Raw genomic sequence first — 15,582 nt, 5'->3', positions numbered from 1 at the left:
TTCTGGTAGGCTCAGGAAACAGTTCTGACAGCTGCATTTGAGGTCTGTGTTAGCCTCTCGTTTAGAAATTTTCCAAAACGTTAGTTTGATTCTAGGGAATTGGGTTTTCTCCTTAATAGATTTGGGTAGTGGGAAGGAGGCTGAGAGGGGACAGAGCTGTGTATAAATAGGATGCTTTTAGTGTTCCCAAGCCAGATTCAGGAGCAATGGGATCATGGACAGTGGATAATGCCTCTATAAGCGTCTCTAAAGTCAGTTAACAACATGTACCTGTAAGGTTTCCAGGTGCCACTAGTGGTAAAGAACCTGCCTGCCAACGCAGGAGATGTAAGAGATGTGGATTTGATCTGTGAGTCAGGAAGATCCTCTGGAGGGGAGGGCGTGATAACCCACTCCAGTATTCTTTCCCTGGAGAATCCCATGGACAGAGGAGCCTGGCAGGCTTCAGTCCATAGGGTCACAAAGAGTCGGACACAACTGAAGTGACTGAGCATGCGCTCACTAAGGTTTTTATTTGAGTTAAATGGGTTATACTCAGGAGATGTGTTGAACATAGTTCTTATACATGGTTAAGTGCTTGGTTTCAGGTAGAAAAACATTTTCGGTGTCAGTGTCACAAGATCAAACCACATCCCATTTTTATATGAGGTTTCAAGATAGATTGATTCAATCATTTTGTAATAAATCCTTGCAAGAACTGATCGGTAACCCTACAATGACTTATATGAAAAGTCATTTCATTCTGATAAAATTTCTATAGACAGATAGGGATTATTATTTCTACATGATAGTTGAGAAGACTGAGGCTTAGAAATTGCATGACTGTCCAAGATGGTTTCTGACGAAGGGCAAAGCATCCAGCCAGCAGCCCATGGTCCTTCATGGCCAATCAGGAGGCAGCCATGCCTGTAAGTAGTGGACAGGTTTATTCTGTGGAACACACAATTGCTATAAAAATGTTAAACTTTAATAAGAGGTGTTTAGTGAAGATATGTTTATTGAGAATTTTGCTGGTCCTTGCTAAAATAAGTGGAAACGTAGAGGGTACTTGTCAAACCAGGATTGGGAAGCACTGGTTTAGGTACTGAAGTCACCCTCCACCAGTAAAATTTATACCACAATGTGGATTTCGATGGAGACTTTCGTCTGCATCTCTGGCTTTGTTCTGTGTCACTGATGGACAGTAAATACACAGAAAGTATCTTTGAATTCAGAGTGGCGCTTAGTGGATCTGGGTGCCCTGAGATAGAAAGACACGTTTACAAGGCACTGCTGAGGCTTCTTTCACAAACCGAAGCCCTTGTTTCAAATGAGAACTTATCTCGATTCAAAGAGGCTGCTGAAATCCTCCAGCCAAGCTCTGACTGGTTTGTGTTTCCATTCTTGATCAAAGAGACAAAGCTGAGTGCAGTTGAAAGAAACAGCTTGCCGTCAACAACAAGAAAGAATTTCCCAGCGAGCGTAGTATTTTTGTTTGATTCCATTAAGGACTCTGCCAGAGCCTCCTGTGTGTAGGCTGCAGCGTGAACATGATTAATTCGAGCCCACATCGATGTCCATGTCCAGAAGATTCAAGCCTTGGACACTCCAGATGCGGGAGGCATGGAACTTTGCATAAGCCAGGAGAAAGCCCTGGGGCTGCAGCATCAGGGGTGGGTGGCAGTCACAAGCAGTGGGGCTGACCTTTCCAGCAGATCCTCTGGGCATCCTGGTTTCACATCAAGGCCGTGGACAGCTGACTTGTAGTCTCTTGTTTTTATGAAGAAGACACTGGATTGACAGAGCGGAGGAAGGGGAGAAGACAGGCCGTGTCTCCTCATCCTCCTGACAGGCTCACTAAATCACACCGAGTAACAGCACCAGCCCATCAGGCAGCACACGGCAAGCATCTGAGAAGAGTCTGCAGCGTTAATTGGAAGAGCCGGCGTCACAGAGGTGACTCACGCCTGGCATCTGAGGCGAGGACGGGAGGTGTGACTTCACTGCCACTCAAGCCGGGATTTCCAGGAGTGTGTGTCTGAGTCTGTAGTATAATTTCACAGTCACTTTGGATCCTAATTAGCAGTTGTGTTTTGAAAAAACATGTTGAGGGGATGGAATCATTCCTCCACGTAGATAGCACTTTAACTGAAAACCATCTAGGTTAGGTGGATGTTTTAGCGGTGATTTTTCTCTTCCTCCTTCAACTTGTACAACACTCTTTCAGAAGGACAGAAGGACACCTAGGAGTGGGACATTGAGCATATTTCAGAGCCCCCAGAGTAATTCTGCCTGCCTCTGAATCCTAGATGAGACAGGACAGACTGATTCTATCTGTGGTTCTATTTGCATTCATGTCCAGGAAACCCTCCTGGATTTCTGTTCTTTCTCTTTACTTGGAATGCGTGGTGCCCAATCCATTAGTTTTGGTGGTGCTTGATGGCATGCAAACACTCTAAATACATCCAGACACATACACAAATGCCACATGAGCTTAAGAGCCCTTGTTTGGTTCAGCTTTAAAACATGCGGCTGTAACTGACAAAGGAAATGGGAGTGGGGGACTTGCTCTTGCCTCCTTGGAAATGCTTTCATCTCCTAGAACTGAAGAGCTGGAAGAGGGATTGTGACCATCATGGTGTCACAGATGAAAGAAGTGAGACCCTAAGACGCTGCAGTTTGACCATTGTGTGCACTGGTCTGATGCGAATATGGGGGCTGGGGTTCTTCCCTCTGGCCCCCACGAAAAGGAGTGGAATGGGAAGAGGAGGAGCAGGGGCCCAGGAGAGGTGTGGACACCTGGCTCCTACTGCAGGCTTAGCGCGGGTTAACTTGGCCCTTGGCGGCACCACAGGAAGTGCGCCTGCGCAAAGCTTCACACCCTTTGAGGCTGTTGTGTGTGGGCGGGGCTTTCCTCTTCGCTCCTCAACAACTGTGCCCTCGCTTTTGGCTTTGGGAATGAAGGAGAGTTCCCAGGACTGTGGCCACAGGGCCTGCAGAGTCACTGTTGATAATGAAAAAATAATTTAGCAAATGAGTAACTATTTCAAAAGAAGTACTGTTACTTCTTTTGGAAGCAAAGGGGATCAAATGAACTGAAGATCGTCGTTTGACCCAGCTAATAAAATGATCGCTTGGAATCACACTTGGCAGTAAAACACTCAATTGTTTTTGATATATAAACAAAAGATCTCTTTGGAAAAATCTGAGGATCTTTGGACATGGCTGCCCTAAAGGACAGTGTGGTCTTAGCACTGGAAGACGCATGTGAAACGTGCTTTCATTCATTGCAAACACACTGCACAATTTTGCTATCAAGAAGTAATGTTCTTGGGACTTCCCTGCTGGTCCACTAGTTAAGAATCCGCCTTTCAATGCAGGGGATGTGGATTCAATCCCTAGTCAAGGAGCAAAGATCTCACTTGCTTCCAGGCGGCCAAGCCCGTGTGGCAAAACTCGGAGCTCATGTGCTACAGCGAAGACCCAGCACAGCCAAAATTTTTAAAAACCTTTTTTAATTGTAAAAAAAAAATTTCTAAAGAAGTAATACTCTTGCCTAATACACCTGCAGTCTATAGCAAGGTGGTCTCGGGTTCAAAGGGGTTTTTAAAGATACTGGCATGCCAATCCTTATGCCATTGTAATTAATGTGCTGATTTTCTTAGCTGCCTCAGATCTTTGGTGGTGTATCTGTTACAGAGAATGAAAATACCCACTTGGCTGAGAGGCTGCTAAGGCACAGGCATACTAAGAATCATTTAACTCCTTTTAGGCCTCTTCTTGCACTTAGATATAATGAGCACCTCTGTCACATGTACATAAATTCCAACACTGAAGTTTTACTCTGTTTCCTCAGAACTTTCACAAAACACATGGTCAAATATCAACCGGCTTTAACTATGAATTCATTGGAGGAGCAGTCAGAAAATCTGCATTTTATAAGTAAGATAATGAAAGCATTGGATGGTTTGCCAGCTTCCCACAGCTGATGGGCACACCCTCAAATTTCCATCTTCTCATTCCTCCCTGTGTCCCTGGAGATTATTGTCTGAGGGGCTGAGATTGTCTGAGATTATTGTCTGAGTGTTATTTTAGTTGTATAACATAGTCTTTTTCTTTTGTGGCTTCTTCCTCTTTTCAAAACCCTTTTTCAGTGCGTTCTCCCAATGCTAGAAATTTTATGAGTTCTTTAAGAGGCAGTTGAGTTTGGTTCAGTTTCTCTCTCTAAAAATGCTGGTTGTCATTCAGCATATCACAAGAGTGGGGCCTGTAGGCCCAGACTGCCTATCAGAGGTAATGAAGTCTCAGGAGTCTGTCAAGACTCATAAACTGCTTAAGCTCTATGCTTACTCTTTATAAACGTAGCTTAACTTTGTGATTAATTGGCAGCTTGGTATTTGGTCTGGGACCACTTATGTTCCTGCTTGTGTAAAGTCATATGTGTTTTTACTAAAGATTAGCAGAGCTGTTCAGAAGAATAGAAGAAAACGAAATCTTTTAAAAAAGAAAAAAGACAAGTATTAGATACTTTCTTCTCTTGGATCTCCTCAACTCCACCCTCTTATCCCCACCCCTCCCTCACTCAAGTTCAAGTGCAAGGAGTGAATCATCATAGTAGATGTGTGTAAATTATGTAAGCGATGAAGTCTGGTGAGGCTTCAAGAGCAAGAATAGCTGCCAAAGGCTTGTCAGGGTGGCTCAGCATTTTTTGTTTAGGTGAGCTTCATTTGCATAATTCCCAGGATCCTTTGGAGTTCCTTGTTTAAAAAAGAAAAAAAGAAAGCTTCCTATAGTCATAACCTAAAGGTATCTCTGTCTCTTGACATCGCATTTGGATAAAACAACACTGTAGTAGATGTAGGCAGTCTGTGAGTGGGAAGATTTCTGCAAGCTGCTTACCCTAAAGCCTTCTGTTTTCTCTATATCTGATCTAGTAATATTTAAGTGGTCTGACCTCATGTGATGACTTAACAGCACTTCAGTGGGGTCAACATGTTTCTTTGTTTCTTCTTAAGTTCCTGTTGGATGAAGTTAAATTAGTTTGCTTATTAAACTAAGAGAATCTAATCCACCAGTCATTCTGTATTTGTCTTAGAATTGTTCTGACTATAGGTACACCAGGAAAAGCAGAGTTAGCTGTGGATAGACAGGAAGACCACCATTGTTTAAATGTTCCCGAGCTTAAACACTTAGTAGAGAGCTCATCTCTTAAAAGAAAGGCTGTCATATTATTTATTCCATAGAATTATTTGCTAAGTTCTCTGTGATTGCTTTATCTCCAGGAGAAACAACTTTATAGGTTAGGAAACTAAGAGCCCAACAGTTTAAAGAAAAAATGTATCAATCAACTAGCCAACCCAGAGAGTGCAAGCTCCCTGCCTCTGTCAAATCTCTAGTGCCCCGAATGGCTGTTTCACAAGTGCCCCAGAGCATAGTAACACATGACAGCAGATTGGAACCAAAGGGGTTTTGAAGTCATTGTTTCAGGAGAAAACTGAGATTCAAAATGATTTACACACGGTGACAAGGCTGGCCAGTGGCCGACAGGCACTGTAACTCATGACTCTGGGCGTGGACCTGTGGTGGCGCCCAGTCCTGGCTTTCCCCAGGAGACTGGTTTCCAGCCGTCTTTCCTTTCCATTGTCAGGGCACTTGGATGTGCAGTGGACCCCACCCCAGCAGGGGTTTAGCAGGAGTACAGGCTCACTGACCATAGTCCGTGGAGCGTCCTAGCTTGCCATCTGTCTCAGTCTAAAAGCTGACTCTCCCTTTTCCTGTTGGAAACCTTCCTTGAGACTGTCAATGACCTCGGGCCTCGTAGGAACTGCAATCGCTCTTAAAAGAAGTGTAACATTTGTATTAATATTTAATCAGTCCAATTTGGAGGAACTTGAAACTGCAATTAGAGGGCAGTGCCCATCTGCTTCCAGCAGGCATGTGGCTCTTACCAGATCCCTGGGAGGCTGCAGGGGCTGCCCGTCACCTTCACGTGTGTTCCTTAACAACGTGCGCACAGTCTCTCAAGGGGGAGCTCCAGATGGTGAAGGAAACTCTCCAGGCCATGGCCCTGCAGCTCCAGCCAGCAAAGGAGGCGGGGGAGAGGGAGGCTGCAGCTTCCTGTGTGACAGCTGGCATCCAGGAAGCACAGGCCTGAGGCCTGACAGGATGGAGGGTGAGTGACCGTGTCATCAGCATGAGCGCTGGGGTCTCTCCCACCCCTTCTGCATAACCAGTGTGCCTGAACCCATTACAGAGATGTGAAGCCTGGATGCCCAGCTGAAGGGTGGTCCTCTCTCCTGGGGCCGAGTTCAGGGGAGTCTGCAATTTGGAATATGCAAGGTGGGGGGTGATCTGCTGATTTCCTTCTGTCAGTCTGAGACACTTTTATTGTGTCATTAATAAGAGCATCCTGCAGAGGACTTGAAAAAAAATCTCTCCATTACAGTCCCCATTAGACAGACGGTGAAAGTATTAGTTGCTCAGTCGTGTCCAGCTCTTTGTGACCCCATGAACTATAGACCCCCCAGGCTCATCTGTCCATGGAATTTTCCAGGCAAGAATACTGGGGTGGGTTGCCATTCCCTTCTCCAGGGAATCTTCCCAACCTAGGATCAGACCTGGGTCTCCTGCATTGCAGGTAGATTCTTTACCATCTGAGCCACCAAGGAAGCCTCATTAGACAGAGGTTGGGGTGAATTCTGCCAGAAAGATGTCTCTTTTCTTGTACCATCTTGCTTTCTGCTGCAATTAAAATAGCTCCTGATTTAAGAACTTATAAAAAAGGAAAGCATACATGTCTCTCTCATCATACCTGCTACACTTTCCTACAGGCACGTGGTATATAAGGGAGCTAATTAACCCTAGAATCTGGAAATAACAGCTTTTCACCCTAACTTCTCCTGTGATTCTCGATCATCTCAGGAGAATTAAGATCAAAATTTCCAGAAGGTATTTTTAAAGAGACAGCCTATCATGAGCCCCAGCCCTCTGGCTTTCCTGTTGTGGCAACACCTATCTTTATAGGATGGTCCCTGATGTTTCATCAGGACTTGCTGAAATTCACCAACAATTAGAGCAGGAAGGGAGTAGGGGCCATAAGTGGGTTGGGAACATGTTTAAATGTTTAAGCTTCTCCTATATTCCCCTGAACCAGTCTCACCCAGGATCAGGCAGGACATGGAAGTGGAAAGCTTCAGTGCAGTTTAGTACTCAGCAAGGCAGGGCTGTACTCAGATAATCAGTGCTATACTCAGTTAATCACTGCTGTGCTCAGTCAGGCAGTGTTGTGTTCAGTGAGGCAGTACTGAACTTGGTTAACCAGTGCTGCACTCAGTGAGGCAGTGCTAAACTCAGTGAGGCAGTGCTGAACTCAGTTAACCAGTGCTGCACTCAGTGAGGCAGTGCTAAACTCAGTGAGGCAGTGCTGAACTCAGTTAACCAGTGCTGCACTCAGTGAGGCAGTGCTGAACTCAGTGAGGCAGTGCTGAACTCAGTTAACCACTGCTGCACTCAGTGAGGCAGTGCTGCACTCAGTTAACCACTGCTGCACTCAGTGAGGCAGTGCTGAACTCAGTTAACCACTGCTGCACTCAGTGAGGCAGTGCTGAATTCAGTTAACCACTGCTGCACTCAGTGAGGCAGTGCTGAACTCAGTTAATCAGTGCTACAGTCAGTGAGACAATGCTGAACTCAGTTAACCACTGCTGCACTCAGTTAATCAGTGCTACACTCAGTGAGACAGTGCTGAACTCAGTTAACCACTGCTGCACTCAGTGAGGCAGTGCTGCACTCAGTGAGGCAGTGCTGAACTCAGTTAACCAGTGCTGCACTCAGTGAGGCAGGGCTGTTGTCAGTAATAGTAATGTGGACACTGAAGGCTCCTCGCTGCTGAGGCGGCTGTAGAACAGGCTGAGCTCACCCAACAGCACTTCCCAGGGTCCACCGAGGAAGGCAGCCTAGAGAGATGCTCTGTAGACACACTGCTCTCCTTTGGCATGTTTGGGAAGCGTCCTATGCCGTCATTTCTGCTGGAGAGCAACGGTGCAATCAGCATATTAGCCCTTGAGAATGCTTCAAGTAAGGAAACCCTCTTCATTCCGTCTCACCCCAAACAACTCCCCAAGTTGAATGGATCATAGTGTTTAAATTTAAATTCTATGACTATTCCATCAGTCTACTGCTGTGCCACGCTGCATTCTCTAGGGGTGTCGTGATCCGAACGCTGGTTTATGTCACTTACTATGAGTTAGAGATGAAACTCAAAACCGTTGCTGTGCGGTGCTGTGCTTAGTGGCTCAGTCGTGTCTGACTCTGCAACTCCACAGACTGCAGCCCACCAGGCTCCTCTGTCCATGGGATGCTCCAGGCAAGAACACTGGAGTGGGTTGCCATGCCCTCCTCCAGGGGATCGTCCCAACCCAGGGATCAAATCCAGGTCTCCCACATTGCAGGCAGATTGTTTACTGACTGAGCTACCAGGAAAGCCCCAATTTTGCAGTGTTGAGTTAGTAAGGACTGGCCGCAGTTTGTAAGTGTAATTGACTAACTGGCGTTTTTGTATTTCTGTCTCTTGACACTCAGGAGTAGTGATGCTCCTGTCTTCATTCGGATCCATGGACAGCAGACAATCTTTGTCATTTCCTGAAGTCACACTGCCATTTCCGAAGGCAGTTGGTGCTTTGCTCAGCCTTCTCCCGTGCAGTGCTTCCATCAGGAGATGGCCCTGCTTAAGCCAGCAGGTGGCCACGGTCCAGGGAACAAGCGAAAGCACAGCATGTGAATTTCCTGATTGTATTTTCTACAATTTTCTGGTGAGCACTTAAATATCTATACTATACATATTTTAGTAAGAATATAATTAGTTTGTTCTAGGAATGCTTTTCAATGTTTTTCAATGATGGAGCGAATTCTGAATTATTTATCATGTCTAAGCAATATTATGTACTAGTCACATGGCACATGGAATTCCTGAATCCTTGAATTAATTCCAGTGAAGCAAAACTTGTGGAGTCAGAATTGTCTCTAATGAATCCCTACTTTGAGAAGTGTCATCTTAAAAAACCCCACGAGACATTTTAGCAGTCACCTAAGACAAGAGTTTTGTATTACTCAGGTACCATCATGAATAATTCTGTGAGGTTATGATGTATCTGAAAATTCTGGAAGCTAATGACTATCTGAGTGTGCCCCAAATAAGTGTTCTCCAGTGTCCCAGTGGGCAGCATATCCATCTCCTTGTTGAGATGCCAGATCAAGTTGGGTGAATGATGCTTTAACCACCTGCTGCAGCTCATCCCTGGGCTGTGCTGGTGTCAGAGGCAGCCAGGAACCCTGCACAAGGCCAGGGTGTTTCTTCTGCCCACACGACCTTCTCAAACACCTCTTCAGCCACGGTGACCCCCAAAATCCCAGGGCTGTATATCCAAAACCATAATAGAGAGCAGTTTCTGTCAGGGCAACATAAGAGGAGATCAGAGTTTGAATTTAAAAGCCACAAAGCAATAACAATAAAAATCTAAGCTTTTATGGAGACGGTCAGGACCACAAGCACAAGTGCTGGTGGCAAATGATGGCTTTGGGTCTGATTCCATGGCAGCATGCGAGAGAACCAGTGATAGATTCCATGGTAGCCTGCACTGAGCTGCTGGCCTCTGAACGCCAGCCAGTTGTCTCTACCAGCCCGAGCTGGGGCCTGTCCTCTGTCAGTGACTTTCCCGGCTCCCTCTAACTTCTTGACATTTCAACATCAAAATGATCTTCCTCAAATCAGATGGACATGTACTATTAGAAACTATTCTTCCTGTGTGGTAGGGGTGGATCCCCCACCACAGAAGCATGGAAGTGCTCACATGTGTGTGTTGGGACCGTTCCAACACCTTTATAATCATATCATCTTAATTCTTAGTCCAACCTTATGGGGCAGGTGTTTGTAGTTGAGGAAATTGAAGCTCGGGAGACTGATGAACATTACGCACAGCACAGAGCAGGCAAATGGGGCCGAGAAGCAACAGTTAGACTGCTGAAGACAGGTAGACCACTCCTACCTGTGTTCTTACTGAAGTGCTTTTAGTGTCTTTGGGGGACTGCAAGCCTAGAGCTTGCTTGTTCCCTTCAGAATAGATGGTCATCTTGGAACTCCTGCTTGAGAATCAGAGAACTGAGCCTAGGGGAACCCTGGCTCCTCACACCCCGAGTTGAGCCTCACTGCACTGTGACCATTAAGTCTAGACTCAGACAGGCTTCAAGGACCCACCATCCACCACTCTCCTAATCCACCATTCATTCCCCATCCCCTATAACGTCATGCCAGGAACAACCACCTACTCCCTGACAATAGGCAGATTTTCTTGAAAACGTCCATCTAATCGGTGTTTTTCAGAAAACATTAGAGAAAGCAGCTTTACACTCATTGTCTAATGGCTTACATTAAGAAATAATTTGATGCTCTAATTTTGAATACCCTCATCTTATCTAATCTTTGAATTTTGTCATGTAATTTATTATTTCATAAAATTTACTTTTTATGTGTTAAACTAAAAATGTTACCCAAGTCATTGGTGCGCCTTTAACATTTTTTTTTTATCTTCTGGAGTATGGAGGATAGAAAAATGTATCAGCTTTACTCGTCTCATCTTTCTGTTATAGGATGAGTCATGTATTTACATTGCGCAAAATGTTTCTAATAAAGCAATGCTTTAAAAGTGTGTATGTGTTTACTTTCAGATATTAACCAGTCAGTAAATGATGGAATTTTATATTCCAGACCCTTTGAAGAAATTGAAAATAACATTACCATTAAGTGGGGAACAGGATAGAGTGCCCACTAACAACACTGAAATATTTTACTGGAGATGCTTGCTTAGGCGAGAAAAACAAATGAGAGTTACAATCTGGCAAGGAGGAATATAACATTAATAGTGACAGGTGATGTCACTGTAAGCCAGACAACCTAAGAGAATTAACACACACAAAATTTATTTACACAAATAACAGCACAATCAGCTTACCAAAATCAATATGCTTTACATATACAAATAATAATCAGAACATAAAGTATAAGAAAAGACCCTACTTTCAATAGCAACAAGAAAAGAAAACAGCTAGGAGCAAATTTAAATAAGAAACATATAGCCTTATCTGAAGGAAATTTTAAGATGAAGAACACAAGAGGAGAATTGAATATAGAGAATGACATTAAATTTTGGGTAGATCATCATCATAAATTGTCAGATCTCTGTAAATCAATTCATAAATATTACCTGATCCCAACAGAGTCATAAATGTCTAGATATTCTCAGCAACCATTCTCTGCTTCATCCTTTCTAGCAATTCTTCACTCAGGTGCTTAAACTACAAAGGTCCTCACACATGAGCGGAGTAGCCATATGCATTTATTCTGTTAAAGCTGTTAAACAAGGAATCCATTAGCCTGAGGGAGTGCCAGTGCCCTGGCACCTACACCAGCAAACCCACTTCTGAGCCTGTAAATGCTTCAAGGTTATGAAATTGAAGCCCGAGGACGGCCAGTCACAAACAGCCGATTAGGCTTTGAACTATAGCCAGTCAGTGCTTCCCCGGCTCCCACGCTTCCCGGTGAAGCCTTTTCTCCCTCCTGTCAGTGGTGTCTCCCAGCTACTTCTGGTTTGGAACCGCCTGATTCAGATTGATTTTTGCTCAAAAAAACTCTTAACAAGTCTAAAATGCCTCAGCATATTTTTTAACAGCCCTATTGTTTGTAAGAGAGAAAATTGGAAACAAACTAAATTTTCATCCATAGCAAACTGTTTTTAAATAAATTATGGCACACCACACTATGGAATGCTTTGAAGTTGCTAAAAGGTCTTTCTATACATGTCTACTTGCATCTGCAGAAATATCACTGCAAAGGGGCCCACTTAACCTGGGGAAGAGGGTTGGAAGGAGATTTATTTTTTCTGTGTCCTGTTCTTTTAAAAATTTGTGCCAAATGCTTATGCTTATTTATTCAAAAAATAAATTCTTTAAGAAAAAAACCATGATCACGGAGACTGGAAGTGGGCCCTTGGGTAGGGCAGGGCACTTGGGCCCAGGCCCCCGAGCACTGCCTCAGAATTTACCCCCTCGTAAGCATCCACTCTGTACCCAGCACCATACTGGGGAGTGTGCCACACATTGGTGATAAAAAGACAACTGTCAGATATTATGATCAAATGACCTGAAGGAAGTAACTAATAATATTTATAATTACAAATATTATAAAATATTATAAATATTATCATGTTAAAGACAAGGGGTGAATTTTGTTTTGACATTTGAACAATGATGTCTGGTGGTAAAGTACCAGAAATTCAATCCCTTCTGTAATTCCAGTTCTGGTCCTGGGTTAGGGAGTTGGGCAAAGCCTCCTTCTTTGGAACACAAGGTCCAAGAGATCTAAGAGAGCTGTAGTTGGCTGTGAAGACAGAGTGGGGCTGGGGGAAAGGAGTTACATCTCTCCCCCATTGCTGCTTAGGAGTTGCTTGTACAATCAGTGTTTTATTCCAATAGATATGCTTTTAAAGGTACCTGCCACATACACTTTCACACTGGAGAAAGGAGACTCTGACAAACACCAGAGTGAAGAGCAGTCCAGAAAATATCTCTTCTCGTTATTAAAATAACACATAAGAACTGATTGATTTTACTCTTCTGTTTTCAAGAGTTTGAAGCATCTATTGGAAACAGCTCAAGTGCATGACAGGAATTTGATCTCTTCCCACTGTCTATTTATTCACTCCAGAAACATTTATTGAATTCTTATTATAAAAATTATTCTTCCTATGATGGATAAATTTGTGACTACTTATAAATTTATAGAGGTTAAAATCTTCGTGAAAATCATTCAGCCAGTAATGAAAATATGCGTTGTTTCTCAGAACTCTTGGTTTTAAATCTACATGATAAATTGCTAGATAATGCACACACAGAAAGATACCCAATAGCAGTTAAGTTCATATTAAGCAACAGTCACTCATTATTTTGTTTCCTATATTATTTTATTTATAAGAACAACATTAAAATTGTTTTAAAAGATTCATGTATAAACCACTAATCTTCATTTTTTTTTCATCTACACAAAAATATATTTTCATTAAATTGCAGCTTGTCTATTTTTTATTCTGCTTTTTATGTTTAAGATGATGGTATTTTCCATTTTGCTACATAATCGTTATAATCTTTGTATTTGTTGCTGCATAGTATTCTATCAAGTTGATCTGCTGTAGCTTAGATATTCCTATGTCCATCCATCTGTCCTAAGTCACTTCAGTTGTGTCCGACTCTTTGAGACTCTCAGGCTCCTCTGTCCATGGAATTCTCCAGGCAAAAATACTGGGATGGGTTGCCATGCCCTCCTTCAGGGGATCTTCCTGACCCAGGGATAGAACCAGTGTCTCTTAGGTCTCCTGCACCAGCAGGTGGGTTCTTTACCACTAGCACTACCAGGGAAGTCTCTATTCCTGTGTCACTTTAGTTCAGTTCAGTCACTCAGTTGTGTCCAACTCTTTGCGACCTTATGCACTGCAGCATGCCAGGCCTCCCTGTCCATCACAAACTCCCGGAGCTTACTTAAACTCATGTCCATCGAGTCGGTGATGCCATCCAACTATCTCATCCTCTGTCATCCCATTCTCCTCCGGCCTTCAATCTTTCCCAGCATGAGGGTTTTTTCAAATGAGTCAGCTCTTCACATCAGGTGGCCAAAGTATTGGGGCTTCAGCTTCAGCATCAGTCCTTCCAATGAATATTCAAGACTGATTTCCTTTAGGATGGACTGGCTGGATCTCCTTGCAGTCCAAGGGACTCTCAAGAGTCTTCTCCAACACCACAGTTCAGAAGCATCAATTCTTCGGCACTCAGCTTTCCAACTCTTATTGATACATGACTACTGGAAAAGCCGTAGCTTGGACTAGACAGACCTCAGTTGACAAAGTAATGTCTCTGCTTTTTAATATGTTGTCTAGATTGGTCATAGGTTTTCTTCCAAGGAGCAAGCACCTTTTAATTTCATGGCTGTCATGATTTTGGAGCCCAAGAAAATAGTCTGTCACTGTTTCCACTGTTTTCCCATCTATTTGCCATGAAGTGCTGGGACTAGGTGCCATGATCTTAATTTTCTGAATGTTAAGCTTTAAGCCAACTTTTTCACTTTCCTCTTTAACTTTCATCAAGAGGCTTTTTAGTTCTTCTCTTTTTGCCATAGGGTGGTATCATCTGCATATCTGAGGTTATTGATATTTCTCCTGGCAATCTTGATTCCAGCTTGTGCTTCTTCCAGCCCAGCGTTTCTCATGATGTACCCTGCATATAAGTTAAAGAAGCAGGGTGACAATGTACAGCCTTAACATACTCCTTCTCCTATTTGGAACCAGTCTGTTGTTTCATGTCCAGTTCTAACTGTTGCTTCTTGACCTGCATACAGGTTTCTCAGGAGGCAGGTCAGGTGGTCTGGCATTCCCATCTCTTTCAGAATTTTCCAGTTTATTGTGATCCACACAGTCAAAGGCTTTGGCATAGTCAATAAGCAGAAATAGATATTTTTCTGGAACTCTCTTGCTTTTTCTATGATCCAAGGGAAGTTGGCAATTTGATCTCTGGTTCCTCTGCCTTTTCTAAATCCAGCTTGAACATTCATGGACGTTCATGGTTCATGTACTGTTGAAGCCTGGTTTGGAGAATTTTGAGCATCACTTTGCTTGCATGTGAGATGCGTGCAATTGTGCAGTAGTTTGAGCATTCTTTGGCTTGCCTTTCTTTGGGATTGGAATGAAAAGTGACCTTTTCCAGTCCACTGCCAAGTTTTCCAAATTTGCTGGCATATTGAGTGCAGCACTTTCACGGCATCATCTTTTAGGATTTGAAATAGCTCACCTGAAATCCCATCACCTCCACTAGGTTTGTTCATAGTGATGCTTCCTAAAGCTCACTTGACTTCGAATTCCAGGATGTCTGACTCTAGGTGAGTAATCACACACATCATGATTATCAGGGTCATGAAGATCTTTTTTGTATAGTTCTCCTGTATTCTTGCTACCTCTTCTTAATATCTTCTGCTTCCATTAAGTCTATACCATTTCTGTCCTTTATTGTGCCCATCTTTGCATGAAATGTTCCCTTGGTATCTCTAATTTTCTTGAAGAGATTTCTAATCTTTCCCATTTTATTATTTTCCTCTATTTCTTTCCTATGTCATTGGGTATTAAATCTTTCCAATATTTTGCTGTTATAGACAAAGCTGCAACAATATTTTCATACATATAGATTTTCCTTTCCTTTGAATTTTGTTCCTGGGAGGAATTCCTAGGAGTGAGAATTCTAGAATAAAAGGTAAGAAAGAATGATGCATTTGAAATTAAACTTACATTAGAGAACAAATTGACAACAACCAGGCTGCAAGCAGTCCTTCCTCTGCTGAGGGGATTCCCATCCAAGTATTGACTGGTTTCATTGATTCTGTGGTGCTTCCTCTTGTCATGGATATATCCACAATTACCGCAGCTGGCAAATCACAGCTGGGCAATGTCTGCCATTAAAATGAGCAGCTTCAACTCTGCAGCAGCATTTCACTCCTGTCCTCACTGAAGCTGC

At 43.3% G+C, this 15,582-nt stretch overlaps 1 protein-coding gene across 1 annotated transcript in view; it reads left to right on the top strand.

The window, feature by feature from the left end:
- Positions 1-10,682, top strand: part of DISC1 (DISC1 scaffold protein) — a 389,098-nt gene extending 378,416 nt beyond the window's left edge. The window contains exons 13-14 of the mRNA XM_070471094.1: positions 5,994-6,151; positions 8,560-10,682. Coding sequence (XP_070327195.1) covers positions 5,994-6,133 — 140 coding nt within the window. The 3' untranslated portion in view covers positions 6,134-6,151; positions 8,560-10,682. The remainder of the gene's footprint in view (positions 1-5,993; positions 6,152-8,559) is intronic.
- The last annotated feature ends 4,900 nt before the right edge of the window (positions 10,683-15,582 follow it).

Source organism: Odocoileus virginianus, chromosome 7 (assembly GCF_023699985.2).
Source record: "Odocoileus virginianus isolate 20LAN1187 ecotype Illinois chromosome 7, Ovbor_1.2, whole genome shotgun sequence".
NCBI lineage: Eukaryota > Metazoa > Chordata > Mammalia > Artiodactyla > Cervidae > Odocoileus > Odocoileus virginianus.
This window is presented reverse-complemented; position numbering and strand designations above follow the sequence as displayed.